This window comes from Mauremys reevesii, linkage group 4, assembly GCF_016161935.1.
Source record: "Mauremys reevesii isolate NIE-2019 linkage group 4, ASM1616193v1, whole genome shotgun sequence".
Lineage (NCBI taxonomy): Eukaryota > Metazoa > Chordata > Testudines > Geoemydidae > Mauremys > Mauremys reevesii.
The window spans coordinates 66,267,574-66,293,802 of NC_052626.1; the positions used below are offsets into that span (position 1 = coordinate 66,267,574).

The 26,229-nt window shown below is 47.6% G+C and overlaps 2 protein-coding genes across 10 annotated transcripts in view; both read left to right on the forward strand.

Moving 5' to 3' along the window:
- LOC120405126 (maestro heat-like repeat-containing protein family member 7) overlaps positions 1–8,694 on the forward strand; it is a 28,818-nt gene extending 20,124 nt beyond the window's left edge. For 3 of the 8 annotated variants that reach the window (XM_039538417.1, XM_039538418.1, XM_039538421.1), the window contains 4 exons: positions 835–936; positions 1,207–1,309; positions 1,760–1,819; positions 2,826–3,299. In XM_039538417.1, coding sequence (XP_039394351.1) covers positions 835–936; positions 1,207–1,309; positions 1,760–1,819; positions 2,826–3,010 — 450 coding nt within the window. In that variant the 3' untranslated portion in view covers positions 3,011–3,299. Of the gene's footprint in view, positions 1–834; positions 937–1,206; positions 1,310–1,759; positions 1,820–2,825; positions 3,300–4,691; positions 4,739–4,815; positions 4,835–4,914; positions 5,092–8,642 lie in introns of those variants that run through there. The other 5 variants (XR_005598392.1, XR_005598393.1, XR_005598395.1 and 2 more) reach the window with 5 other exon arrangements.
- Positions 8,695–14,583: 5,889 nt separating this feature from the next.
- Positions 14,584–26,229, forward strand: part of LOC120405129 (cytochrome c oxidase assembly protein COX16 homolog, mitochondrial) — a 73,592-nt gene continuing 61,946 nt past the window's right edge. The window contains exon 1 of one of the 2 annotated variants that reach the window (XM_039538425.1): positions 14,584–14,853. In XM_039538425.1, coding sequence (XP_039394359.1) covers positions 14,758–14,853 — 96 coding nt within the window. In that variant the 5' untranslated portion in view covers positions 14,584–14,757. The remainder of the gene's footprint in view (positions 14,854–26,229) is intronic. The other variant, XM_039538424.1, reaches the window with a different exon arrangement.

Here is a 26,229-nt window from a genome sequence, read left to right on the forward strand (position 1 = left end):
GGCCACGAATTGGAGTCTGCGTCTGAGATAGTTATAGAGCGACCATTTGTTTGTGGGGGGGGCAACATGTGACACCCCCCTTTAAAGGGTCTGGCCGGTAGAGGGCAGGTGCTCAGAGCTGTGACAATCAGGCACTCAAAATCACTTGAATGTTGAGTCCAGTAGTGCCATGACCATGGCACCCCACCCAACTGCTGAGTCTTCTCTGCATCCTCTGAGCTCAACACCCCCCTGCAGCCAGGCTGAGAGATTGGGTGGGGCGAGTGGTCGCCTCACCACTCCTACAGCCACTGGCCTCCGCACACTCCCCTGGCTGTGCTGGTGGGAAGAGCACAACCCTGGCCGTATCCCTACCAGGAGCAGGGCTACTCAGCCTCCAGATGGTGCACAGGACCCAATGTGCCCTTAGCCAAGCGGCCCGGACAGCCCGTACTAGCCATGACATGCCCAAGCCCCTCCCCCCCATGCCTCTGCACATGCTAGTGCTCATGGCCCCCATCACTTGGGACACAAATGCCACCAGCACTAATGAATTCACCCCATGAGGTGGGGAACTGAGGCGCAGCCTCAAAAATATTGAACCCCCATGGGCATTAGGCACCTAAATCCCTTTGCAGCCCTGGGCCTAAGCAACTTGCCTGAGTTCCTGCACAGAGAGCTGGGAATTGAGTCAGGTCTCCAGCCATTGCCTTAGCCACACCGCCGCCCTTCCGTGAGCAGCCAGGGCAGGGAAGCGTTCAGCACGCACGGCCTCCCTGGCCTCCGGTAACTAGGCTAGTGGCTTCCAGCTCCCATAACTGTGTCCGGCTCGCCCCGGCCCCTCTTGTTTTGCAGGTGTGTTGGGACACCCTCAGCAGTGCCGCCCAATTCCTGAGGTGGCACCAGCTCAGTGGCCTCATCCAGCACAAGGAAACCTGGCGAAGCTGTGACTGCCTGGTGAGGGAGCCCTCTGGCCATTCACTGCACAGCCCTCGCTGGCAGAAGTGGAGGAATCAGTGGATAGGGCACCCCCAATTGCCTGGCTCTGTGCCCACACTGAGCCCCAGCCCCGGGACCACACCTGGCCCTGGGTGTGGTCCCTCTGCGTGATCCTCCCAGCACAGGAAGGAGGGGAAAAAACAGGATGTGCGCTCCACACACCTGCAAGCTGGCCTGTGGGATGGAAAGGCCTTTAATAATCTTGTGCTCCTTTGTTCTGGCTCCTAGGTGATCCACTACAAGGAGAGAGCTGATGACTTCCTGGGCCAGACCATGGCCTTCCTGCAGAACCCACAGACTCCAGTTAGGGAAGCAGCCATCAGGTTCCTAGGTAACCACAGAGCAGAGGGGTCCCTTTAGCAGAGGGGTTGGATCTGGTCCCAGGCTCTCCTCAGTCCCTGCCAGCAGCGAGAAGTGATCCCTGGGCTCCTGATTCCCTAATGAAGGCGAAGGGGTGTCAGAAACCCACAGGAGCAAGCTCACCCCAAACTGCCCTGATCGGCTGATGGGACCCCTCTAAGCCCACTGCTCCTCATGCAGTCCCCATTCTCCGCCCCCACCCCACCATTGGCTCTTGGTAGTGGACCTTCAAGGCGCTGTGCTCTCCTTTGGCAACCAGCCCTGTAGCCATCTCTCTGGGGACTCGCCCTTTCCCCTGGGGATTCAGGAGCGTGTCCTGGCCAGTGAGGGGCGGGGGAAAGCCGCGGTGCTTGGAGGGTGACAGGCTCTTTAACACCCTTGCTGGGGACGCGGGGATGTGATGAGCTGTTTGTGTGTGTAGGGCTCACTGCCCGGAAGCTGGACCAGGGGAGCCAGGACAAGCTGGACGCCATCTGCGACAGTGAGTGGTCCCGCTTTGAGTACTGAGCACTAGGGGGATGAATGGCCCAGGGCTGCAGGGTGGGTTCAATCTCCGACGCCAGCAACGTGGTCACAGGCGAGAGCCACAAGGGGATGCAAAATGTCAATCCCCAACCCCCTGATCAGCTGCCCCCTCACCCTGTTGTGTCTGCTGGTTGGCATGTGCCCAGGCACTTAGCCCTGACCTCAGAGCTGTGGCCTGGTAGATCCCCAAACTGGGCCTGAGCTGGCTGGCCTTCGCAGATGATTGCCCCCCACAAACACAGCCAAAGTGGGGTGCTGCCTCCCCCCTTGCACTCACTAGCCCAGTGTTTGGAGCAGTCACCTCCACGTGGGACACCTGGGGTCAAGCCACTGCTCCAAATGAGGCTGAAGTGACGTCCGGTCACCTACCTCCCTGCTGCGTGTCCGGACTCCTGGGCAGCACAGGGCAGAGCAGCATCTCCACCACATTTGTTCGGGAAAAGGGAAGGGTGGGTGACATAGCTCAGACTCCTCACTCCCAGAGCAGATTCACAGCTGGGCCTCCCAACCGGAGCTAGAGAATGGCTGAGCTCCCTCCTCGGCATTTCCTGGAGGGCAGCAGAGCACCTGAAGTTAGGCGGCGCCTAACAATGTCCAAGCCCCTTTTGTGACTCTCCCCCTCTCTAGGCCTAAGTGCCCATCTATGCATTGGGGGGGAAGGGGGAGGGTAAATACAGGCAGGGATGAGGCTCTCAGATACTGCAGGGAGGAGGCAGTCCTAGAAATAGTGAGTGAATGGGGTTCATTGGGACTTCTTGCCTGTGTCTGGAGGCTCCCCCAGCTGTGGAGGGCGGCGGGGATGTTTAGTGAGGGTTGCTGGTTGTTCCCGCTAGTCCCCTGCCTCCTGCCACCTGGCCTGCTGCCTCCTTGTTGTGGGCCGAGAGGTACAGAGCTGGCTTGGCCTGCCGGGGCTCTCCAGAGTGCCATGGCTCTGACCTCCATTTCCTTCCTTTCAATCTTAGACCTCAAAGGCTTGCAGCAGGACAGCAAGTCCTCAGTCCGATGCCTGGCTTCTCAGACCATCTTCATCCTGGAGGCCTTCAAGAACCAGCCTCCAGCCTGCTGCAGCCTATGGACATTGGTCCATAGGATAAGAACAATGTGCACTGCGGAGAGCCAGCTCATTGAAGCTGCCCAGCTGCCCTAGGTCTGGGAAAAGCCAGCCTCCCTTCTCTGGGGGCTTGGTGCATCAGAGCCCACCTGGAGCAAGGTGGAACACATGGCTTCTTCCCAACTGGCTGCCTGCCCTGCCCAGCCATGTGAGTAGTTAACTGCTCGATAGCTTTCATCATCATGTACTTTTGGACAGGTTTCCATGCACCGTGTTGCATTTACGTCCTGCCCTCCGTCCCCATTTCCAGTCGTGTACGTTTTTGATGCCGTCGGCCATTTTGAAAATTTATTTTGTATTATTTTTCTGTGTTTGGCTGGGGGAAGGTTGTGTGCTTGTGTTTGACATATTTAGAGAAAAAGTACGAATGAGTAGAAAGAGAGGCTGTAAAGGGTTTGCAGTCCCCAGGCCCCACCGTCCGTCCATCTGGGTGGGAGACCACACCCTTGCTATGATACTTCCGGCACGGTGGTTCAGGGAAAATTAGCTCAGTGTTAATGGCTCTAGCCTGCAGTCAGGCCAAGTAACGGTAGAGAGTCTGTTTGCCCGGGGCCCTCAATCAGGGCAGGGCGTCAGTCGAGAAGGGGATCTGGCCTACAGTCAGGCAGGCAGAGCAGCAGGAGGTCCATTTGCCTGGCCCTTGATCAGGGTAGGGCAGCAGTCAAGTAGCGGGGCTCTGGCCTACAGTCCAGCAAAGCTGTCGCAGTCTAGGGGAGGTTAGCTCTCTGGTGGGAATGTCAGGACAACCATCTGGCATCTGGATTCAGGTGGGTGCCAGACCAATTCAGGCCTCCTGACAACCAGGGGGGAGGCTGCCACTCCTGACGTTGAGGTGGTAGGGGCAGAGGAACTCAGGTCCTCCCATTCCACTGCATCCCAGCCCAGGACCCTAACAGCAGTGGAGTTGTCCGCCACTGGGTCAGCGGGGAAAGTCCAGCCGCCACACGCTGGCTGGCTTGTAGTCAATAACACAGCCAAACCTAATTCTGCTTCACTTGGCTCCATCCGACACACCCATTCCGTGTGTACATGGGTTCCAGGGTTGTTGTTCGCTTCGCTGGGATAGACAGCTAGTGGCAGCCCCCCCAGCTCCTCGGAGATCCTGGCATCTGGCAGCTTTGTCAGCACCTCTGGGTCTCTGTCAGGAGAGCGGTCTCCGTTAGGTCTGGGCTCACGCAACGGGGAAGAGACGTCCTGCTCCTCAGGCAGCCCTCCCCCGACTGAGCTGGAGGACCAGCCTTTATAGTTCCGCTTCCTGTCCCACCCCTCTGCTTCCAGCGGGGAGGCCATGCAAGTCCCCGTTCTACCCACCAGGGGGGCGTTCACGGATCCCTCCCTGTCTGTCAGGACAGGAGACTATGCCATCTCACTACAGAGGCCTTAAAGAAAAGGAGTTTTAAAAAAAGAAAGATTGCTTAGGCTTAGAGGAAAAAAGGAAAGAAAGGTTATCTTAAATAGAAGAAAGAGGGGAAACTAGAGAAAGCAACAAGAGAGAGGAGTTTGTAAGAACGTGGTAAAAGGTTATTTTTGTTGGGACTAAAAAATTATAAGAGTAAAAAAAATTGAACTCAATTTAAAAAACCAAAGGCTAATTAAATAGAATAGGAAATATAAAGGAAGGTTGAGAAGGTCGGGTGAAAGAACTCACCTGGCAGAATAATCACAACCGAGCAGCACAGCTTCCGCTGCAAACTCTGCTCTCCCATTCTTGCATCAGTAGCAAATTTCTCCATGTTGTCGGTGCTGGGCTCCACTGAAAGCTACAGAAGGAAACCATTTCCCGCCTTTTATCAGCCATCTTGAACCAAACAGCTCTCCTACGTTTCATGCCATTTTTCCAGGATTACCCATGCAGGCACCATAGCGCGGCAAGTATGTAGCCCACTCAGATCTCTGCTGCAGTCTTGACCATTGTAAATGCCTCACGCATTATTCAGCAGTATGTGAAGTTTCTGCAAAAATGGGCGAGGAAGCGACGACAGAGCGATTACTGTACTGATGAGGACATGGACACCTCTGTTCCTAGAAGCACAGCATGCAGCGATTGGGAGATCATGGTGGTGTTGGGCCAGGTTCATGCCGTGGAACGCCAATTTTGGGCCCAGGAAACAAGCACAGACTGGTGGGACCACATAGTTTTGCAGATCTGGGATGATTCCCAGTGGCTGCGAAACTTTCGTATGCGTAGGGCCACTTTCAGGGAACTTTGTGACTTGCTGTTCCCTGCCCTGAAGCACAGACAGCAAAATGAGAGCAGCCCTCACAGTTGAGAAGTGCGTGGCCATAGCACTGTGGAAGCTTGCAATGCACAACAGGTACCAGTCAGTCAGGAATCAGTTTGGAGTGGGCAAATCTACCATAGGGGCTGCTGTGCTGCAAGTAGCCAATGCAATCATTGACCAGTTGCTATCAAGGGTAGTGACTTTGGAAAATGTGCAGACCATTGTGGATGGCTTTAATGCGCTGGGGTTCCCTAACTGCAGTGGGGCGATAGACAGAACGCATATCCCTATCTTGGCCCCGGCACACTGGGGCGGCCAATATGTAAACTGTAAGGGGTACGTTTCCATGGTGCTGCAAGCACTGGTGGATCACAAAGGACATTTCACTGACATCAAGGTGGGATGGCCGGGAAAGTGCATGACACTCACAACTTCAGGAACTCTGGTCTGTTGGAACAGCTGCAGGAAGGGACTTACTTCCCAGACAAGAAAATTACTGTTGGGGATGTGGAAATGCCTATAGTTATCCTGGGGGACCCAGCCTACCCCTTAATGCCATGGCTCATGAAGTCGTACACAGGCACCCTGGACAGTAGTAAGGAGCAGTTCAACTATAGGCTAAGCAAATGCAGGATGGTGGTCGAATGTGCTTTTGGACGTTTGAAAGAGCGCTGGCGCAGTTTACTGACTTGGTTAGATCTCAGCACAACCAATACTCCAATTGTAATTGCTGCTTGTTGTGTGCTCCACAATATCTGTGAGAGTAAGGGGGAGACGTTTATGGCGGAATGGGAGGTTGAGGCAACTTGCCTGGTGGCCAATTTCGCACAGCCAGAGAACAAGGCGATTAGAAGAGTGCAGCAGGGTGTGCTGTGCATCAGAGAAGCTTTGAAAGACAGTTTCATGATTGGCCAGGGTACAGTGTGACACTTGTGTTTGTTTATCTTGAAGTTACCCGCCCCCTATATATATGAAAGGAAATAAAGTCACAATTGTTTAAAAACCATTCTTTAGTATTCATTGCACAACACATGGAGAGAAATCAGAAGGTAAATGGGGGGAGGAGGGGTTGGGTTATGGGGGTGGAGAAGAAGGGAAGGAGAAGTCCAGAAACCAAATCAAAAGTTCACATATGCCAACTTTCTGCTGCTTGGGTGAGCCTCTGGGGTTGAGTGTGTGAGTCCCCTTAGACCTCCCCCGTCGTGTTCTTGGGCGTCTGGGTGAGGAGGCTATGGAACTTGGGGAGGAGGGAGGGCAGTTATACAGGGGCAGCAGCGGCAATCTGTGATCTTTCTGCCTTTTCTGCATTAGATCCACCATACAGGGCAGCATGTCAGTTTGCTCCCCCATGAGCTCGACCATAGTGTCCTGCCTGCTCTCATCGCGCGCGTCCTTCCTCTCTTCGTGTTCCTGTAATGCAATACGTGACTGCGCAATTGTTTACCACCACGCATTCAGCGGGGCCCTATCAGCGCTGGAGGACTGCATGAGCTCAGCGAATATGTCGTCCCGAGTTCCTTTTTTCTGCCTTCTAATCTGGACCAGCCTCTTGGATGGAGTAGATTGGGGCTGCGTTGAAACATTTGCACCTGCAGGAGGAGAAAAAGGAAGAGTAGTATTTTAAAAGATACATTTCAGAGAACAAAGGACACACTGTTTCTCAGTGAAACAGGCAATTCATAGTACACAGCACATCACACACAGCCGGGCAACAGAATTCAGCTTGCAGCCAGCCATGGTAAGCCCTAGGGGCACACGGGGTTCTGTTTCTTCCGCATTCATTTCAATACTTTCAAACTGCTGGGCCCCCTTTCTCATAGCAAGCAATGCCTGGTAGGTTTGCAGTATAAAAGGAGGTCCTGCAGGCTCTCTGGGATGATTGCTTCACACAACACACACACACAGACTCGCACCCACTGCGTGGCTCCGATGAGGCTCTGAGCAGGGATGAGCCCTTTAAACTAAACGCAAACAGCCCAACGTGGCTGTGTTTTACCCACCCCCCACCCCGCCACCGCATGGCTCCGATCAGGCTCACTCGCCAGAAGTACCTTCTCCAGGATCATGGAAGTGGGGTGGGGCTATTGGCTCCTGCATTAAGAATAGTTCCTGGCTAGGGATGAAAATGGATTCCCACTTACCGCCTGTGCACTGTCCTCCTCCTCCTCCTCTTCGTCCTCCAATAACTCATCCTCCTCGCTCCGTTCAACTTCCTCCTTGGAGATATCCACGGACAGTGGTGGGGTAGTGGTGTCGTCACCCCATAACTGCATGCAGCTCACGGTAGAAGCGGCATGTATGCGGCTGTGACCCACAGCGCCCATTTGCCTCCCTGGCATTTTGGTACGCTTGCCTGAGCTCCCTGATTTTTGTACAACACTGCTCTGTGTCCCTGGAGTAGCCTCTTTCCGTCATGGCCCTGAAGACTTTAGCGTATGTATTTGCGTTCTTTTCTTTTTAACGTAGTTCTGCCATAACAGATTTTTCTCCCCAACATTCGATGAAATCCAGTACCTCCCATTCGGACCATTCTGGAGCTCATCTGCGAATCCGGGACTGCGTGGTCTCTTGTGATGGTGCTCTCTGCATGATTGCCTATGATAGTGGACTGTGCTGCTGGTCACCTGTGCTGCTGGTGACCAAACAGGAAATGAAATTCAAAAGTTCCTGGGGCTTTTCCTGCCCACCTGGCTAGTGCATCAGAGTTGAGAGTGTTGTCCACAGCAGTCACAAGGAAACATTCTGGGATACTTCCCGGAAGCCAATAACTTCGAATTGCATCCACACTACTTTTAATCCGGGATTGCGATCTCGATTTAAGCGCTACTCTACTTGCCGAGGTGGAGTACAGAAATTGGATTAAAGAGCCCTTTAAATCGAAGAAACCAGTTTGGTCATGTGGAAGGAATGATTTTTTTTTCTCCAAATTAACTCGGCTAATTCCGAAATAAATGAGTAGTGTAGACCAGGCTTGAGAGAAGGAGAGTATAGAAAACAGCAAGAGAGCGTTTTTGGTTAGTGAGAGAAGGACAGTATAGAAAGCTGCAGGGAGGGGACACGGGGGAAGAGAGAACTTACCCTTGTGGCTGCCTCTGGGAAAAGAGGCTCACAGCCGCCAGCATGGTTATCTCCGCCTCTCGGGCGGACCAATCAGAAACTGTTCTACAGCTGCGTCATAGAAATAATTTCTCTGAACCAAACCTATCAATCCAAGATTTTTAAACAATAGCCCTCTCCCTCCCTCCCCTCCTCACTACCCACCCCTTTAACTGCCTTATTCTTATCTAAAAAAACAGGCCCAAAGCATCTTTCCTGAGATGAGAGAGAGAGATGTGGTGTATGGAGATAGATAGATAGATAGATAGATAGATAGATAGATAGATAGATAGATAGCCCTATTGGCTTTACGCCCTTTTACATTTTATGTGATTTTTCTCTAATCTCAGCTCCTTGAACTTTTTCATGGTCCAAAGCGAACAACAACCCTGGAACCCATGCACACATGGAATTGGCGTGTAGGAAGGAGCCCAGGGAAGCTGAACTGGGTTCAGATGTGTTATTGACTACAAGCCAGCCAGCGTGTTATGGTTGGACTTTCCCTGCTGACCCAGTGGCGGACCACTCCACCGCTGTTAGGGCCCTGAGCTGGGACGCAGTGGAACGAGAGGGCCTGGGTTCCTCTAACCCTACCACCCCAACGTCAGGAGCGGCAGCCTCCCCACCTGGTTGTCAGGAGGCCTGAATTGGTCTGGCACCCGCCTGAATCCGGATGCCAGACAGTTGTGCTGACTCTCCCACCAGAGAGCTAACCTCTCCTGGACTGTGACAGCTCTGCTGGACTGTAGGCCAGAGCCCCCCTACTTGACTGCTGCCCTACCCTGATCAAGGGCCAGGCAAATGGACCTCCTGCTGCTCTGCCTGCCTGACTGTAGGCCAGAGCCCTTTCTTGATTGACGCCCTGCCCTGATTGAGGGCCCCGGGCAAACAGACTCTCTACCGTTACTTGGTCTGACTGCAGGCTAGAGCCATTAACACTGAGCTAATTGTCCCCTGAACCAAGGTACCCCCGGAAGTATCGTAGTGAGGGGCATGGTCAAAGGGGCTGACGGCGCCAGAAATGGGGATGGGGTGTGGAAACCTGCCAAAAACTGTATGGTGATGAAAGCTATCAAATGGTTAACTACTCTGTAACGGGCCGGTGTGGCTCCCCTCCTCCCCTGGGAGGGTTGAGCCCCGGACACCGGAAGGGGCGGGGCTACAGAACAGTGAGCCCGCCCCTCAGAGGGTCAGCGGCGACCCAGACGTATAAAAGCCGGCCATCCGAGCTCAGTCAGAGCCCAGGCACCGCTGGGAGCAGACCTGCCCGAGGGAGCTCGTGACTGGGAAGCCACTGGGGCCCAGAGCAGTTGCCCGGACTGGCCGGAGCTTCCCCTCACTCGCTACCGGGAGGACCCGCCAGAGCTTCCCCGTGCCACCTACGACGAGGAGCCACCGGAGACTTCCCCTCTCCACTGCTGTTACCCCGAGGAACCCCCGGAGCAGCACTGGCCGGACTTCCCCGAGGAACTGCCGGATCTACCCCCCACCCGGGCTGCGAGGAGCCCATGCTGTGGGACTTCCCAGGAGTGGACGCCGCGGACCAGGTAGGCCCAGAGGGGGAAATTGGAAGTGGCCCGGGGGCAGCTGACCCTAGTCAGGCTGCAGATCAACCCATACCCATGTCAGTGTGTTGCGGTCAGGATCCCCACTGACCGTCAGCCGTGGTAGCCGCTGCCTAGGACCCCGGGCCGGGACGCAGTGGAGTGAATGGGCCTGCGTCCCCACTGCCACCCCACTGATGGGTGGCAGTTTTCCCCCTCACCTAAAGTGACCATACGTACTGGTTTTACCAGTACAGTACTGGTTTTTTGGACAGTGGTCTGGTTAGTCGTGAGATGTAACCAGTACAGTTTAGGACTACAAAATCAAAAATTATTAATTTATCAAAAGATTGAGTACATCAAATCAATCCTTGATAAACCAGCCTAAATCAATTTTATTAATTTATCCTAGTTTTAGTTTTATTTTACACGACGGTTCTTGTCGTTGGATCTCGGCAATACTCAGCATTCAGCACACGCACTCTCACTATATTGTGGCCGCGGCGACTCTTCGATAATACTCCCGTGCATTACATACAGCCCAACCGTGGGAACTCGATGATGATGTCATCACACAGAGCCTGCCAAAATAGACCAATTCGGTGTTAGCTTCAGACTATAAAAGGCCCTCCGCAGCACAAGACAGGCACCAGTGATCTGGCATCTTCGGACCGTGACACTGGCCCTCAGAGCTCCGCCCTCTCTCGGTTACTCGAGCTTTTCACTCCGCCGTTTTCACGGCGCACCTCGCTGCTTCGCCAGGACCCGATGACTTCGCCCCTTTGGACCAGGACCGGCGTCTTCGCCCCCCTCGATCCTGGACTGGTGACTTCACCCCCTCGGACCAAGACCGACATCCGACTAAGTTTGTAATAATTGTTTATTTTTGGACACCCATGGCGCCAAAACGACGAAAGTGCGTCTTCAATGACAAGTTAAAATCGAAATATACATTCATCAAAGCAAGTACTAATAATGACAATAGTGAGGTGGAATGTGTAAAATGCAGAAGTATATTTTCTATTGCAAACAGTGGAAAAACTGACATTGAAAACCACATACAAACAGTCAAACATAAACGGGCCGTGTCTGCAGCAATTGCAAGTACGAGTGTGACATCATATTTTAAGAAAAAAACAATTTGAAGATGCTGAAAGAAAACTAGCTGCAGCTGAAGGTTTATGGGCGTACCACACAGTAATGCATAATCACTCATTCCGATCAATGGATTGTACCTGCAAACTGATTAAAACATGTTTTGATGCCAGGTTTACATGTTCTAGAACAAAATGCGAGGCAATAGTTACCGATGTGCTGGTGCCTTATGCGAAACAGTTATTGGAAGAGGATTTAGATGCTGCAAATTTTATTTCTATTTATTCGGATGCATCAAACCACAAGGAAGTAAAGTTGATTCCCATAATAAGAAGATATTTTTCATACCAGTCTGGAATACACGTCAAAATTTTGGAAGTAAGAGATTTGCCAGGCGAAACATCTGACATAGTTACTGATTATATTTTGGAAGTGTTAAAAAAGTATCGTTTAGATACCAAGGTACTTGGATTTTGTGCTGACAACACCAATACTAACTTTGAAGGAATGCGAAGAAGTGGGAAAAATAACATTTTTACCAAGCTGAAATCAAATTTGGGTGGAAGAGAGCTTGTGGGAATTGGTTGTACCGCTCATATTTTGAACAATGCTATACAAACTAAAGGCGACTGTGTACCAATTGATGTGCAAACTTTCATCACTAAGTTTTATTCATACTTTTATATATATACAGTGCGCGTTAATGAATTGAAAGAATTTTGTGAATTCGTGGACATCGAATATAAGAAAGTCTTGGGATACAGTGTCACATGATGGTTGGCGCATGACCGCGATTGAGCGTCCTACAAATATATCCTGCCCATAAATCATATTTTGCCTCAAACGAGAAGAGCCCCACAATTATCACAAATTATTTTGATAATTCAGAGACAGAGTCTTGGCTTTACTTTTTGCATAACGTGTCATCAATGTTCCACAATGCTATTTTGAAAATAGAAGGACAGGAGATTTCTATTATAGAAACTAGCAATATTTACAGTGATTTAAAAACAAAATTAGCTGACAGAAAAGCCAACATTTTCTTGCCGTTACAGGTGCGGCAAAATTTGAAGCAGCTTGAGGAAGAAGGCATATTAAAACCTGCTATTTTCAAAGAAAAAGTGGTAGAATTTTATGACACATGTATTCAATATCTAGAGGAATGGGAAGGACCTATTAAGCATACCGAAAAATTCAATTGGGTTTTGTTAAGCACTAAACTCACCCATGACAACATTCAAGTTTGCAGTGATTACATTCTTCAGTATTTTTCTGAAATCAATTTAGTAGAAGATGAACTGTTTGATGAAACCTGCTTTGTCCTGCGCTACATTACAGATGAAAAAATTACTCACTGGAGACAAAATTCTGTACCACTATTGAACAGATGGATTGAAATATTCAAAGCCTTCAGTGAAAATGATGTTTCCTACAAAAATATTGGCAAATTGGTAGAATATTGTCTCTGTTTACCAGGAACCAATGCACCTGCCGAACGTCTTTTTTCTTAGATGAACAATATCTGGTCCAGTGATAACACTCAAGTACATGTTGAAACTTTGAAATGTTTGCTAATTACTAAATATAATTTTAACCAAACTTGCATGGAATTTTATAAAAACATCCAGGAAAACAAATTATTATTAAAATCAATCCACTCTTCACAAAAATATAAGAAGCAAAATTAGGAATGTAGATTAAGTACTTTTGTACCATTTTTTATTAAAACGATTTTGTTTTACTGCTACACTTGTTTCTTTATTACTTGGATCCCAAAATCCTAAGTATACAATTATGTACTAATCTACCCATATCAAATATTTTTTTCGCAAAATTACTTTCATAATATATAATATAAATAAAAGAAGTACATTTTATTGTATTCTTTCACTTAAAGAAAAAAAAAGATAAGCATACTCCGCAATATTTTTTCAATTTATATTCTACGACAGCGACTATTACTCATGCTATTTTAAATGTCCTGGTTTTAAATTTGAAAAAAATGGTCACCTTACTTTTGATCTGCCAATGGGGATCACCTTTGTCACTGTTGGCAGATCATGAAACAAATCAACAGAGCCAGACGTGTACCCAGAAGCCTCCTGCTACAAGACAAGCCCAAGAAAGAAACCAACAGAACTCCACAGGCCATCACCTACAGTCCATAGCTCCTCCCTTGGTGTTCACACCTCAACTGCTAGAAGAGGGCCTCACTCTCCCTGATTGAACTAACCTCATTATCTCCAGACTGATTCATGCCTGCATATTTATACCTGCCTCTGGAAATTTCCATTACATGTATCTGACAAAGTGGGCATTCACCCACGAAAGCTTATGCTCCAACACTTCTGTTAGTCTATAAGGTGCCACAGGACTCTTTGTTGCTTTTTACAGATCCAGATTAACATGGCTACCCCTCTGATATTTGTCACTGTTGTTTTGCTTCTCTATCCTGTACCCTAGTGCTTTTTCATATCACCACTTGTGTGTAGAACTTGGTTCCCAAATATTCTCTGAGGGACAAAAGGACCTAGAGGCTTTTGAGAATCCCACTATAACAGCCAATGCCACTTTGGACTTCCAAAGTAACATATGGTTCCCCTGCCACACACACTTTAATTTAAAATGTATTAAAAATTCTTATTTCTGTAAGTAATTCTCATCCTGCAAACACTGAAACAGACACTACTCTTCTATTATTTCATTTGCTGCATACATGTTGATTTTTCTACTGAATTGTTTACATTTCTAATTGAAGATTTCATTTTATAGCCTTTAGGTTTGCTGCCTATTTTGTTCTGATACATTTTGGTGGTGTTCTTGTGGTGTTTAGATGGTGCTTGTGATTATTAGAACTGGGACCACTGGCTGTTGGGAGTCTGAAAGGACAGGAAACAGGAAGGAGAGGGGAGGAGTTGAGGAGGCAGAGTGAGAGTTACAGAGGGTGCAGCAGCAGCTTGGTAAAGAGGTTTCCACTTTAAAAATAAAGTCCTGTTGACCAGTTTACTTTTTGCCAAAATCAAAGATTTTTACATGAATTATTCTGTTACTTCTTTGCATTGGTTGGGGAGAGGCATAATGTTGACCTCACCTAGTTTATACCCTGTGGTGAAACTGAAGAGACTTATCTCCCCATTATTTTTAGTGGAATAGCTAATGCATACTAGATACCCCCCAGTTTAAAACACACCTGGTTAGCAGTGAGGCCACAGATTATAATGGTGACTCAGATGTCAAGACATGGACAGGAATAAGTGCACTTGACAACTCCCACACTGGTAATACTGCTCCTTTGCTATCAGAGGTACGTGCATCCCAGGGGCTGAGGCCTGCAGGGTGTGTAGATGACAAAGGGGACCAACTTTAGCCTTTTCAACTAAAGGAATTAACAGAGTCTCTTCCCCGCCCCCCCATTTCCCTTATTCCCTCCCCTTCGGTTAATCAGGGCTTGTCTACATGGCCACACTTTGCTTCACAATCCCCCTTCCACTTCCGCCCACCCCTGCAGCGAGGCCGAAGCCGGCGGAAGTTGCTCGCTGCGACAGGGGGAAGCTCCCTGCAGAATCCGCTACCTGCCGCAAATTACCCCGGAAGCAGTTTAATGTTACACCCACCCCGAGCGGGGCGCCCCGCAGCAGGTGCCAAGGGTTAGATGCGGGTCTGTCCGGCCGCGTTCCCGAAGCTCACGTCATGCTGTGGCTGCGCCTGCGCGGAGCGTGGCCCCTCCCTGCAGCGGGGCGGAACCGAGTTGCTCAGGGCGCGGTGTCCGCGGGGGGGCTGGTTTTGAAAGGACCGCGCCTCCCGGAAGTGTTGGGGGCGGGGCCCGATGCAGGAGGCGGCGGCGCGGAGCCTGCGGCGGGGCTTGGAGAGGCTGCGACCCCTCGCGAAGAATAAGACGCTGCGATACGGGGTCCCCATGATGGTGAGTAGCAGGGGGCGGGGCCTGGTGGAGGGGGCGGGGCCAGTGGCGCTCTTGGCGGCCGGCAGGGGGCGGGGCCGGTGGCGCTCTCCGGAGCCGGCTGCTGCTGTGAGCGAGGCCGCCCGTGACCCCCGCCACTGGGAGGCTCTGCCGCGCCCAGGCCGTGCCGCGGGTGGGGAGTTCCCGGTTCGGTTCCCGTCCCCGCCGCTCCGGTCTCGGGGCAGCCCGGCTCAGGGGGCGCCGTCCCCGTGCACCTCGCCTCCGAGCCCCGCTGCGAGCAGAGCGCTGGGCGCCCCTTCTCCGCTGGTCGGCGCTCGGCGCGGAGCCGGGTCGCTGCTGGCGGGGCCCTGACCCCGGGCCGAGCGGCAGCTGCCAGCCCCTGGCGCTGAGAGCGGACGGCCCGCGGCGGGCTCCTGTGCGGCCCCGGACCCTGGGAGACGTTAACCGAGGCGGGCGAGCCCCGATTTGTCTGTGAAAGACTTTCCGGGCGCGCAGCTGGAAACTGGGTCTGTGTAAATCCGGCACTTAGCAGATGGTGCTGCTGGTGTTCGCTCACACAGAGCCTTACCTGCCTCGCTCAGCCCGGTGAGGCACATGGGCCAACCCTCCTCCCGCTATAGACGCCGCTAGGTTGATGAATGAGAGGTTGAGCTCCAGTGCCCTTCCCTGGATGTAGGCAGCGTCTGTGCTGCAGCACTAGTGCTGGGAGTGGAGGACAAGGAAAGCGGGGGGGAGGTCTGAGGGGTGGGGGGCTCGGGGCTCTGTGGCAAAAGTTTAAATCAAAACTGTGGTTCTCAGTTTCTAAAGTTTGAGAACCGCTGGTGTAGAGGCCGAGCGTGTGTGAGACCTCGGTTTAGCTGCTACTGAGCTGTAGCTCTGCAATGGCTTTTTGTGCTGCCTGTACTTTTAAATGAAGGAATAGGTAGATGAGTGATGTGGCAAAAGTGTAGATGATGCACAATTATTTAGGATAACTAAGATTAGAAAAGGGCATTAAACTCAAGAGTAACCAAACAGTGGTGCAATTGGGCAGGGTAATGTCAACTCAAATTCAGTATAGGTAAGTGTAAGAGAATGCATATTGGCAGAAATAATTCAAGTGTTCAAATGTGCCAACGAGTTTTAAGTGTAATCACTCAAAAAGGTTTCAGAGTGGTAGCCGTGCTAGTCTGTATCAGCAAAAAGAACAAGGACTACTTGTGGGTTTTAGCCCACAAAATCTTATGCCCAAATACATTTGTTAGTCTCTAAGGTGCCACAAGTAGCCCTCATTCCTTTTCACTCAAAAAGGAAGACCTAGCCAGTAATGTGGACAGCTGAGTGAAAAGATCCACACATGCATTGTGATGGTCAAGCAAAGCAAACAAGGTTTTTAAGGTGAGCGAAGGACAGGATGGAAAATAATCCTGATATTATCCCATTATATAAATATATACTCTCACCTTGAAAACTTTGTTCCGTTTTGGTCAACACATCTCAAAAACGCTAAAATAAAGTATAAATGGAAGGGGATCAGAGAAAGGCAACAGCAGTTCTTAGCCCCACAGCAGGGCTTCTGTCTGAGGAGATATCAGAGTATACAATTTAATCCTTTTACAGTGGAGACAAAGAGGTGACTTGATAGATATGTAAAACAATGATGTAAAGAAGGTAAATCGGGCTCCTAATTATCCCCTTTTCCTTAATGTAACAACAAGGTGAAATTTCAAATAAAAGGCTATGAACAAATTTAACACTTAATAACCATAGGTCTTATCCCTGGGGATGCCTTACTGTTGGTTGGGGAAAGTGGGGGTCTCATACTATATCTCTTTCCTAGCCTCTCCCCTTTAAAGTTTCTCTCCCCATGTACATACTTCAGAGCCCCTCTCTTTTGCTTTCCAGAGCTTTCCAATGCAGGAAGAGAGTGGTGAGGATATGATTCTTCTTAGTTTCACAGCTGCTCAAGGAGTTCTGAATAGCATCAGTGAAGCTAAACAGAATCTTATTAACTTCACTCTTACACTGTCTGGGAAGCTAGGAGCAGTGGCACTGGATCTGTGTGCATAGTTAGGAAGAAACCAACTGTGAGCTGCAAACAAAAAGAATAGATGCTTAATTTCTTCAGAAGTTGTTGTTACATAGCATTGGTCTACTGTGATGAAAACTTGGAATGTTGTGTCCTGTGCCATACTTGCTTTGTTGATAAAAAGAGGTCTTTAGTCATGAGGGCTGTCAGTCCTTTCATCAGCACTAAATTCATTTAAAAATACAGTCAAAGTGCCTTGAAATGAACCTCATTGTCTTTCATTTTACAACTTGAAGTCTAATCTGCCACTCTTTCTGCAGATCTGAGTGAAAAAGATAATATCTTAAAGACAGTTGGTCTTTTTATATATATAATTTTGAATAAAGACATTTGTATATTTACCCATTTTCAGGGTGCATTTATAATTTTGATCTGTTTTGAGTCAGAGGTTTTCTTATTTAAGTGATCTTTAAAGCCTCAAATTATCAGCCCCTGAGAGTAGCATGATCATCAGAGTTCCTCAGTCATATTATCCTAGCAGGAAAGAGTGTTTTCTTCCCAACACCAGCTGGACTGTAGAGAGTGCGAATTAACAAATCAATGGAATGAACAGGGACAGATCTCCACCCCCACCCCCAAGATAAATCAGTGAATCTCATTTTCTTCAATTCTACAAACTTGACATGTGGTGATACCAGTGCCTGGCATAAGGCAACATGTGCCTAGGAAAGTGATGTAACCTGGCATGGAACAGCATTTAGCAGCTTGAATGCTAGAGGGTATAGAGTCCTGAAGCACTAAGATGGTAACATCTGTGTAGATGTTGGAATGAACTCCACTGACCTTGCAGATGTAACTTGTACTTGCTATTGTGAGGAAGGAGGCTGTGTTGCCTGTGTATCCACTTAGTTTACTTATCTTTCTTTCCTGCTGTATCCATATCTCTCCCTTTCCTATTGCAGAAAGGTACAGGGGGATTAACTCTTTCATTACCACCCGCAGGTTATCATGCAGGCCAGTATGACACTTGGTTCTCCATTACAGAGGAAGGGTCCTGGCTTTCAGTCAGTGTTTCTTATTCCACAGACAACTCTGTCTGCCTGAATAGGGATATGTCTGTCAGTGTCCCATTCCTCCTGTGACACTTTCAGATGATACTGTGCCAGCAAGGCTCTTTGGCACCATTGCCAATGGAGCTGGCACCATACACTCTTCTGAGACACTGAGCATGTAAGATTACTTCTCCAGTGCAATTAACACATTTAAAGGTGACTGGAAATGCATTTCCTTCAGACAAATACAGATTGTTTTTCCAAATGATTAAGAAAATACATACTCAGACTTAAAAATTACAAATAACGTTTTAAAATGAATGTTGCAAATCACCTCCTACACTCACAGTAGTAGCCAAGAGTCAAGTTAATGGTTCATTTGTCTGCTACAGCCAATGACTTTCTAAGCACCTAAAGCTGTATAAGGAATATAAATGTGGAGCTTCTTATGATTCTTCTTGCTCTGCCATCAGATACTGTAAGAGGAAAAACAAACTTGAGGCTCTGAACTTGAGTCATAGCAGGTAGACTTTTTTAAAATGCATCTTGAATTCTAACTTTTTATTGCATACAGAGATATAGTCTCAACTGTAGCATCTTGAACTATTGCACTTTCCAGCCTGATAAAGGTAGATTCTTCTGTCTTCTTTACATTTATCAGTTTCTCCCTTTGCTGTACACCTCTATCTTCCTATAACGCTGTCCTCAGGAGCCAAAAAATCTTACTGCATTATAGGTGAAACCGCGTTATATTGAACTTGCTTTGATCCGCTGGAGTGTGCAGCCCCACGCCCCCGGAGTGGTGCTTTATGGCATTATGTCCGAATTCATGTTATATCGGGGTAGAGGTATAATAAAAATGCCTTTTGGCAATACCTTGCATGTGTTTCCCGTTCTTCCTCAGAATTCTGCCTCTTGCATTGAAAGTGCTGTGCATATTATTGCATTGCCATTTTGTGTGTTTCTATTGGTCAGCACTCTGCTCTTTGTCTATGTCACATACAGAGCAGAGAACAGAGTTCAGCAAGGGAGGAACACACCAGCAGCATTGGGATAAGTGGTCAGTACTTCTAAGCACCATCAGGGGAATGACAGTGGTCTACAAGGCTCCTACTAAAGACTTATTTGTCTGTTTAAATGTAATAAACATTCTGCTGGCAGGACAGTTTGGATTTACTGAGGTTATTTTTATCGCCAATTGAAATGTGGGTCCTCTGGAAGCTCTGACTAGTGTTCAGAAAGATTTTTGTCTGCATTCTGGAGCCTGCCTTTTTACCATGCAGTGTGTTTTTGGGTGGGCAGTCTATTGCAGGCCTAATGGTCTGGTGAAGTACATTGTTTTATAATGTACTTAAATAAATGGCTATCTGAGGATCTCTTAATGAAGTGGATTCAGACTCCAAAAAGTAGGTGAATTTCTGAATGCCTGGTCCTGTAATATGCTGAGCACAATTCACTTCCATTACCTTGTAGGATCTGAGTGAAGATGGCACATCCTACAACTGAGGAAGATTCTTGCTGTGAATAAAGATTCTAAGGGACATTGCTGATGTTAATTTCTGAGTACACAGATCATGACTACATTGTCTTCTATTGCATCAAGTGCCAAAACTCCCATTACAAACACACAAGGAGCATTTCCTCTGTTTCTTGATGCTCTGCCAGCATCATGGCACCCGTAAACTCACATACAGCATTCCACTAAAAATTTCAGAATCTTCAGGGAATTTATATTTATTGCCTCATGTGAGTTTTCTGTTCAAAATACAATTTACTGTATGAAACATAGTGACTTGAAACCTTCATATGCCTAGAATGTGTAGATGAAGAACAAATGGGCCTTAATGCTTACACTTGAGACCCAAACAGGCTTCTGAGTCTTGTAGATAAACTGATGTATATGTAAACAAACACCTACTAGTGCTGCACATAGAGGATAAAAATCTTTTGTTAATGCTATTTTAGTCTTTAAAACAATTTCTCCCAACCACTGATTCATATGCTGTCACTGTTATGTGTCTGTGGCTATTATTCCAAGCAGTGCTCCTCTAATCTAATGATGAGATGAGTTTGTGTACTGGGTCCCTGCTGCACCACTGCTTCTAAACTCTTATTCAGCTGCATCCTTTCTGGAGTATGGTACCGCTTCATGTGAGACCATCATTTGAAACGGCCTATGGTATGCTGGAAGCTAGTGTGCATACCTGAATGGTCTGCTATGGCTGGTTCGACTCTGGTCTTAGTTTGGTAAACTAGTACGGCTGCCTGAATTAGCTCACCTACAGTGTCTTTCCTTAGTCCTTCAGTGCGTTGATTTAGGTCTAGGGCATGTGTGTGAGTTTCTGAATGAATGTCTTCCCAAAACAAAGTGGTGATGTTTTATTCTGTGAATAAGACCCCATCTTCATTTTGACTAGATTGTGCGTGTGTGAATTTAGCGCTGGTAGAATGGGCCAGCCTGAGAGTCATGTAGACTGAAGTCCTCTGTTTATCCTCAGAAAATATACACATGAGCAGTGGCGATGTTGGCTTCCTTCTCCTCCGCCCCATTTCCTCTGTACAGCCCTGCAATATGTCTCGGTCCTCATCAGGTGGAACCACAGAAAGGGGCAGGAGGTTAGTTCTGTTCCCATGGCTCATTGAGTTTTTAGCCTTATCCTAATACTGACAACTAGGGGGACAGTTAATGGCAACAGTGGTGATGGTTTCTTTTTGTGTTTTTGTAATATAGCTATTAGTCTAATGGTAACTGAACTTATACCAACATCTTTTCATGCTCAGAAACTACTAATGAGCGATCAGATGGAAAGAGCCTTGGTCACAGTAAACCTTAGCTGGATTTGCACCTATGATCTATGGGTGGCAGTAAACTTAGTTTTTAAAATGGTACTAGGATTTCCTTTTTATTTATTTATTTATTTTTAAAGAAAGGGGCAGTGTTGTTGGTAACAGTAAGCTTCGCTTGACCACCACAGCATATTTGTTCTCCAAACAGCTGCAGCTGCTGAGTGAAATTCCCTTGTCACCTGACCAGTCCAAGCACCGTGTATAATGCAAAATGACAACAGTCTGGTTGAAAAAGTCCGCTTTTGCTAATGCTTACACAAAGGAACATATGGGTTGCTGTGTCCGCTGTTCTGAAATTGGTTTCTACTAAATGCCTTTTTTGCATTCTCCCATACGTTAAGAAATGGACATTTTAATAAACAAGATTTTTTGCCAAAAAATAGACCGCAGTGTCTACAGCGTGTGACAAAACAGAGCTTTACAATGTGGCCCCCAGCCATTCGCATCTTGAATGTCGTCAGGCGTCACCGGTATGATGCTCCGCTGTGTTCAGTGATGATAACAGTCGGCTGCGTGTGTGTTTCCTCTGTGTGCTGCCCCGGCTCTGTGCAGATAGGTGGCACAGCAGACCCCGAGAGAAACCCCAAGGACCACAGACTCCGATAAGGCACCAGGCCAGGTTTATTGTCAAACGAAACACAGACTCTGACTCCCTGGATCAGATGTCTACAGTTCTGCTAGTATATATGTGCTCCCTGACAATGGACCAGTTCAGTCAGTGGCGGGATTCTTCACTAGGTACAGACAAAAGACAACCACTCAGGGGTGCATTCTTATACACAGGTACAAACAAGTCGCACGTCACTCCTGACGTATTGAGGTGCAACCCCTCTGCATGTTAGGGTGCTGCCTCTCTCCTGGTGCATGTTGGTTCGAACAAAACAACTCTATCCATCATATTATCCTTTTGACCCTGTCTTTAGAATGGGCCAGCCTGTTCCTTATTATCTATGTGGAATGTGTTAGTACCGGAATGTTCTGGTACCATCCTGGCACATGTTTATCTTACTAGTGCTTAGTAACTTTTAGGTAAGTGCACATATACACAGTCAGCCACCTTCTTGCCAGCTTCTGTGAGCAGGGCCTGCCTCTGACTCACAGTTTAACTTTTTTTTTTTTTATGTTAACAAAGTCTTGACCATTACTTTAGTTCAGGCCTTAGGTCTCATACCCGGCCTCTGATGCAAGGGTTTATGTTTCAGAGCCTCATCTTACTACACTGAATATAGTGGTGCGGCCTGCAGAGGTCAGGTCCCAATATGCAGTGCTCCATACTGATCCAGGTGAGCTGGTTGCTTGGATCAAGATGGAGAACTGCGTGCTGAGACCTGCAATCTCTGAGGCCTGAATGCCATTACCTCCAATCTTGAATAGAACAATCTGCTCCTTTTTCTTAAACCAAGTTGCTGCCCTAGGGTTGTCAGCATTTTGTCAGTATGGCCCTTTACTTGGTATATTTTATCTGCTCATGAAATACACATACACACCCTGCTGTGTTTCTCTCTAGTTGTGTATAAACAGTGCAGAAGAATTCTGCTGGCAGTGGCTGCAGGAGGCAGAATAGTCAGAGAACAACAGGTTGCAATGTTTGCTAAGGAGTAGGTTTCCCAACATGGCTGGCCCTTGTTTTCAGCTTGGGTAGGTGGCAGCAGAAGAGAGGCTATTGCTGATCTCTAAGCTAGAAGTATTTATGCACTGTAATGATATTCACTCCTTTCTCTATTGGTCGTCATCTGCTAACACACAGTTCCTAAACATTTTTTTCTTAATTTGTCCTTTGCATCAAATATATATTTTTAAGGCACTTGAGCACCTTTCAAAAGGAGGCTATATAGCCTGTAATGAAAATCAAGTTAATCTTTTTGCCACAAAGAGAAAAAGAAGGGTCCTGAATTAGAGACCCTCCCCCTTCTGTGGGGAGGAGAACCAGACTAAATGATCCCACCTTGATTTCTGCTTAAATGAGAGGGGAGAAGGGATAAGGTGGGAGGAGAAAAATGAGGCTTGTGTGAGGTGATTTTTCATCCCCAATCCACTTCTCTGTCCCATTTCTCTTCGCACTTGGATTTAGCACACAAAAATTGACTGGGTCACCTCATATCTATCTATCTATCTATCTTGTCAAATTATACTTTGTATTTCCTTTACTACTGCTACTTGCTTGCGTTAGTGGTGTGGCATGTTTTAATCTATAGTGACTAAATCAGAGGTGGGCAAACTACCGGGGAGGCTAGCCCCCAGCCCCTCCCCTGCTGTTCCCCCTGCCCTGCAGCCTCAGCTCACCGTGCTACCAGTGCTCTGGGTGGCAGAGCTGCGAGCTCCTGCCGGGTAGTGCAGTGGCGTGGCTGGCTCTGGCCAGGCAGTGCAGCTGCCAGTCCTGCTCTGAGCAGCATGGTAAGGGGGTGGGGAGCCGGGGGGGTTGGATAGGGGGCAGGGGGGTTCCGGGGGCAGTCACGGGAGCAGGGGGTGGTTGGATGGGGTGGAGATTCTGGGGGTGGTGGTCAGTGAACGGGGTTGGATAGGCGTGGGAATCCTGGAGGCCTGTCAGGGGTGGGGGTGTGGATAGGGTCGGGGCAGTTAGGGGACAGGGAGCAGGGGGTTAGATAGATGGTGGGGTCCTGGGGGCAGTTAGGAGCAGGGGTCCTGGGAGGGGCGATCAGGGGACAAGGAGCCGGGGGGGTTGGATGAGTTGGGGGTTCTGAGGGGGGCAGTCAGGGGGTGGGAAGTGGGAGGGGGCAGATAGGGGGTGGGGGCCAGGCTGTTTGGGGAGGCACAGCCTTCCCTACCCAGCCCACTATACAGTTTCGGAACCCCAATGTGGCCCTCAGGCCAAAAAGTTTGCCTGCCCCTGGACTATACGTTACCATCTGGAGGCTGTTCATATAAAATGAGTTGGAAGTCTCAGTAAATTTCCCATTTACACAAATGTTCATGGTACAAAACCACCACTACAGCTGGCACTAATTGTCTCCCTTATTAGCAGTCACAGCATAGGGACCAATGATTTGAAATGACCATGGAGACTAAACTATCGCCTTGCCCTAGGGGTGCGTCCCTCCAGGTCAGAGTTGAACCAGATAGCTGTTTTGGTGGGATGGAAGCTTGCAGTGCTGCTGCCCATGCTGCACCTGTTTAGTGGATAAATTAAGGACTTCATTCTCCAGGACTGTCCAATCGGCACCTCTCACCAGCACTGAACTGCACACACAACGGTTTTTAAAAAAGGAAACCCCCAAAACCTTTTAACTCTGATCACCACAAACAAAAAAAAATATTTCATATGACTTCCAGTTTTGCAGCTGCACAATACATAGCTTGAGGCTTTGGCAGCAGCTGTCTTGAAGAAGATTGGCTTGAAAATTATCATATTACCGCTCCAGTAATATATTTCATAACATTTTCCTGCTTTCTTTTCACCAGTGCATGATCTGAGTTGCCAGTATTGAATATTGTGATGTGATTAATTTAGGGATTTATGACAAAGGAAATGTAATTTTGTAAGTTGGCTTTCACAATCGGTGTTGCAGCAGGAATGAGTTTCTTTAGCAACGGGAATTCTATAATATAGCAAATTGCTAGGCGATGTCAGAGAAATTGCCTCTTGTTATTTTGCTAACCCAAGAGACTAAGGGTGGCTGCTTTAGATTGTTCAGGATAACTCAGGGAAGTGCAGTAAGTCAGGGAGTTCTCAGGCCATCAGTGAACAACTCAGTTTTAATTGGTGACAAGCGCTAGCATCCTCCATCTGAAATGCAGCCTTAATAATCAGCCCCGTGCCATCCATAACTGTTTGCATAACACACTTCTCAACGGAGAAGAGAATGGGTAGATTTAAAAATAAAGTTAAGGAGAATAATGTCAATTGTTTTTGCATAAAACGCTTACTGAGGTTGCTGAGTTTATGTGACAGATGGTACTCTTATGTCACATTCTTTTATTCTACTTTGCAACATGTCTTCTGTGCATGCATGAGTACGGTAAAATGTTGAGTTTTTATATATAATCATTGATGCATACAGGAATAATCCAGATTGGAACATTTAAGAGGGTATTTATGGTAGCAGTGCTACTAGTATGCAAAGTATTGTATAAATTATAAGTATTATTAGTTTTTATTTTTAAAGCTGACCTTTAGATGTAAAAAAAAATACCACCATTAGATCCATATGTTGAGTGCTTCAAAATAATTAATCAGAGGGACATTTCAGCATGTAATGAATTCAGAACCTTTTTAAATTTCTTCTCTTGCACATTCTGTAAAGTGTAAAATATTAACAGCTTTCTCACATTTAAAAAAAAATACAGGTTTATCTGAGCTTTTCAAGTTGATTCTGTTCTCCAGTTGGGTTGTCCACAGCATAGGGTATTCTGGGTCATCTGATTAAATGTGAGGCAGCAATTTGCAGGTTACTAGAATTGGGGTGATTAAAGTATGTTTTAATCAGGGTGGATAAAAATCAATGATTTTTTTTAAATCAGATTTTTTTAAATTTATAACAGATTTTTGAGGAAAAGCCTATTTAAAGACTTTTAATTAGGATACATTATAGCTCAAAGATATCTCATCATGGAATAGGGATTATAAATTCTAATTCTATAGTATGAGACAATATATTCATGTAATGTGTAAGAAGAGTTTTTTGTAAATTAGTTCCAATAGTTCATGGATTAGGGACCCAATTTTATGGGGTTCCAGGGGCTTCTGTATAGATTATATAGGTTAATCTTTCTATCAACCCAATAGGACTCAGTGCTCAGTCTAGAAGATATCAGAGATGATTAGTTTTGCAGTTCTCAAACTGTGGACTTGTGTCTCCAGAGATAACGTGCTTGTTAACAGCAAAAATGTTTTATTTATTCATTCATTCATTCATTTAAATATATAGAGGTAAGAAATAACTGGCCTCAACCCTATTGTCCTTCAAATTTGTGTACACAGGGCCAATCCCTTACCTCTCTCTAAAAGTGCAAAGTTTCAAAAAGTTCAATGAATAGAAGATTGTTGGGGGCGGAATAGATCTGGATGAGGAGAAGAAGTCTGGAGATAAATGTGAGAAGGGAGGGACAGGCAGTAGAAACAGAAGTGGAACTGCTTGAGCAGCATATTCCAGAAGTCTTGAGGTCTTTCTGAGTGTAGTCTTCACTGATTTGAGATCTACCATACTGATGATGATGTTCGTCTATCGTTTTTCAAAGAAGACCTTGACATCTTGCAGGTTGTAAGCTGTCCACAGTGCGTCCACAGGTGGCTGGCAAGGCCAATATGGGCACGGAATGTTCTGCCACATGTCGGGCAGACATGTGTGGGCACCACTGTTACAGCATTTGCAGCTCCAGCTTTACAAAGTGCTCGCTTCTCTTGTGCTATGATTATCCTTCTGGCTTCAGATGTCTGGCAGCCTTGGTGGATCAGCGTACGCCATGTCGATCGATCTTGTGCCAAGGTTTCCCAGGAGGTGATGTCGATATCCA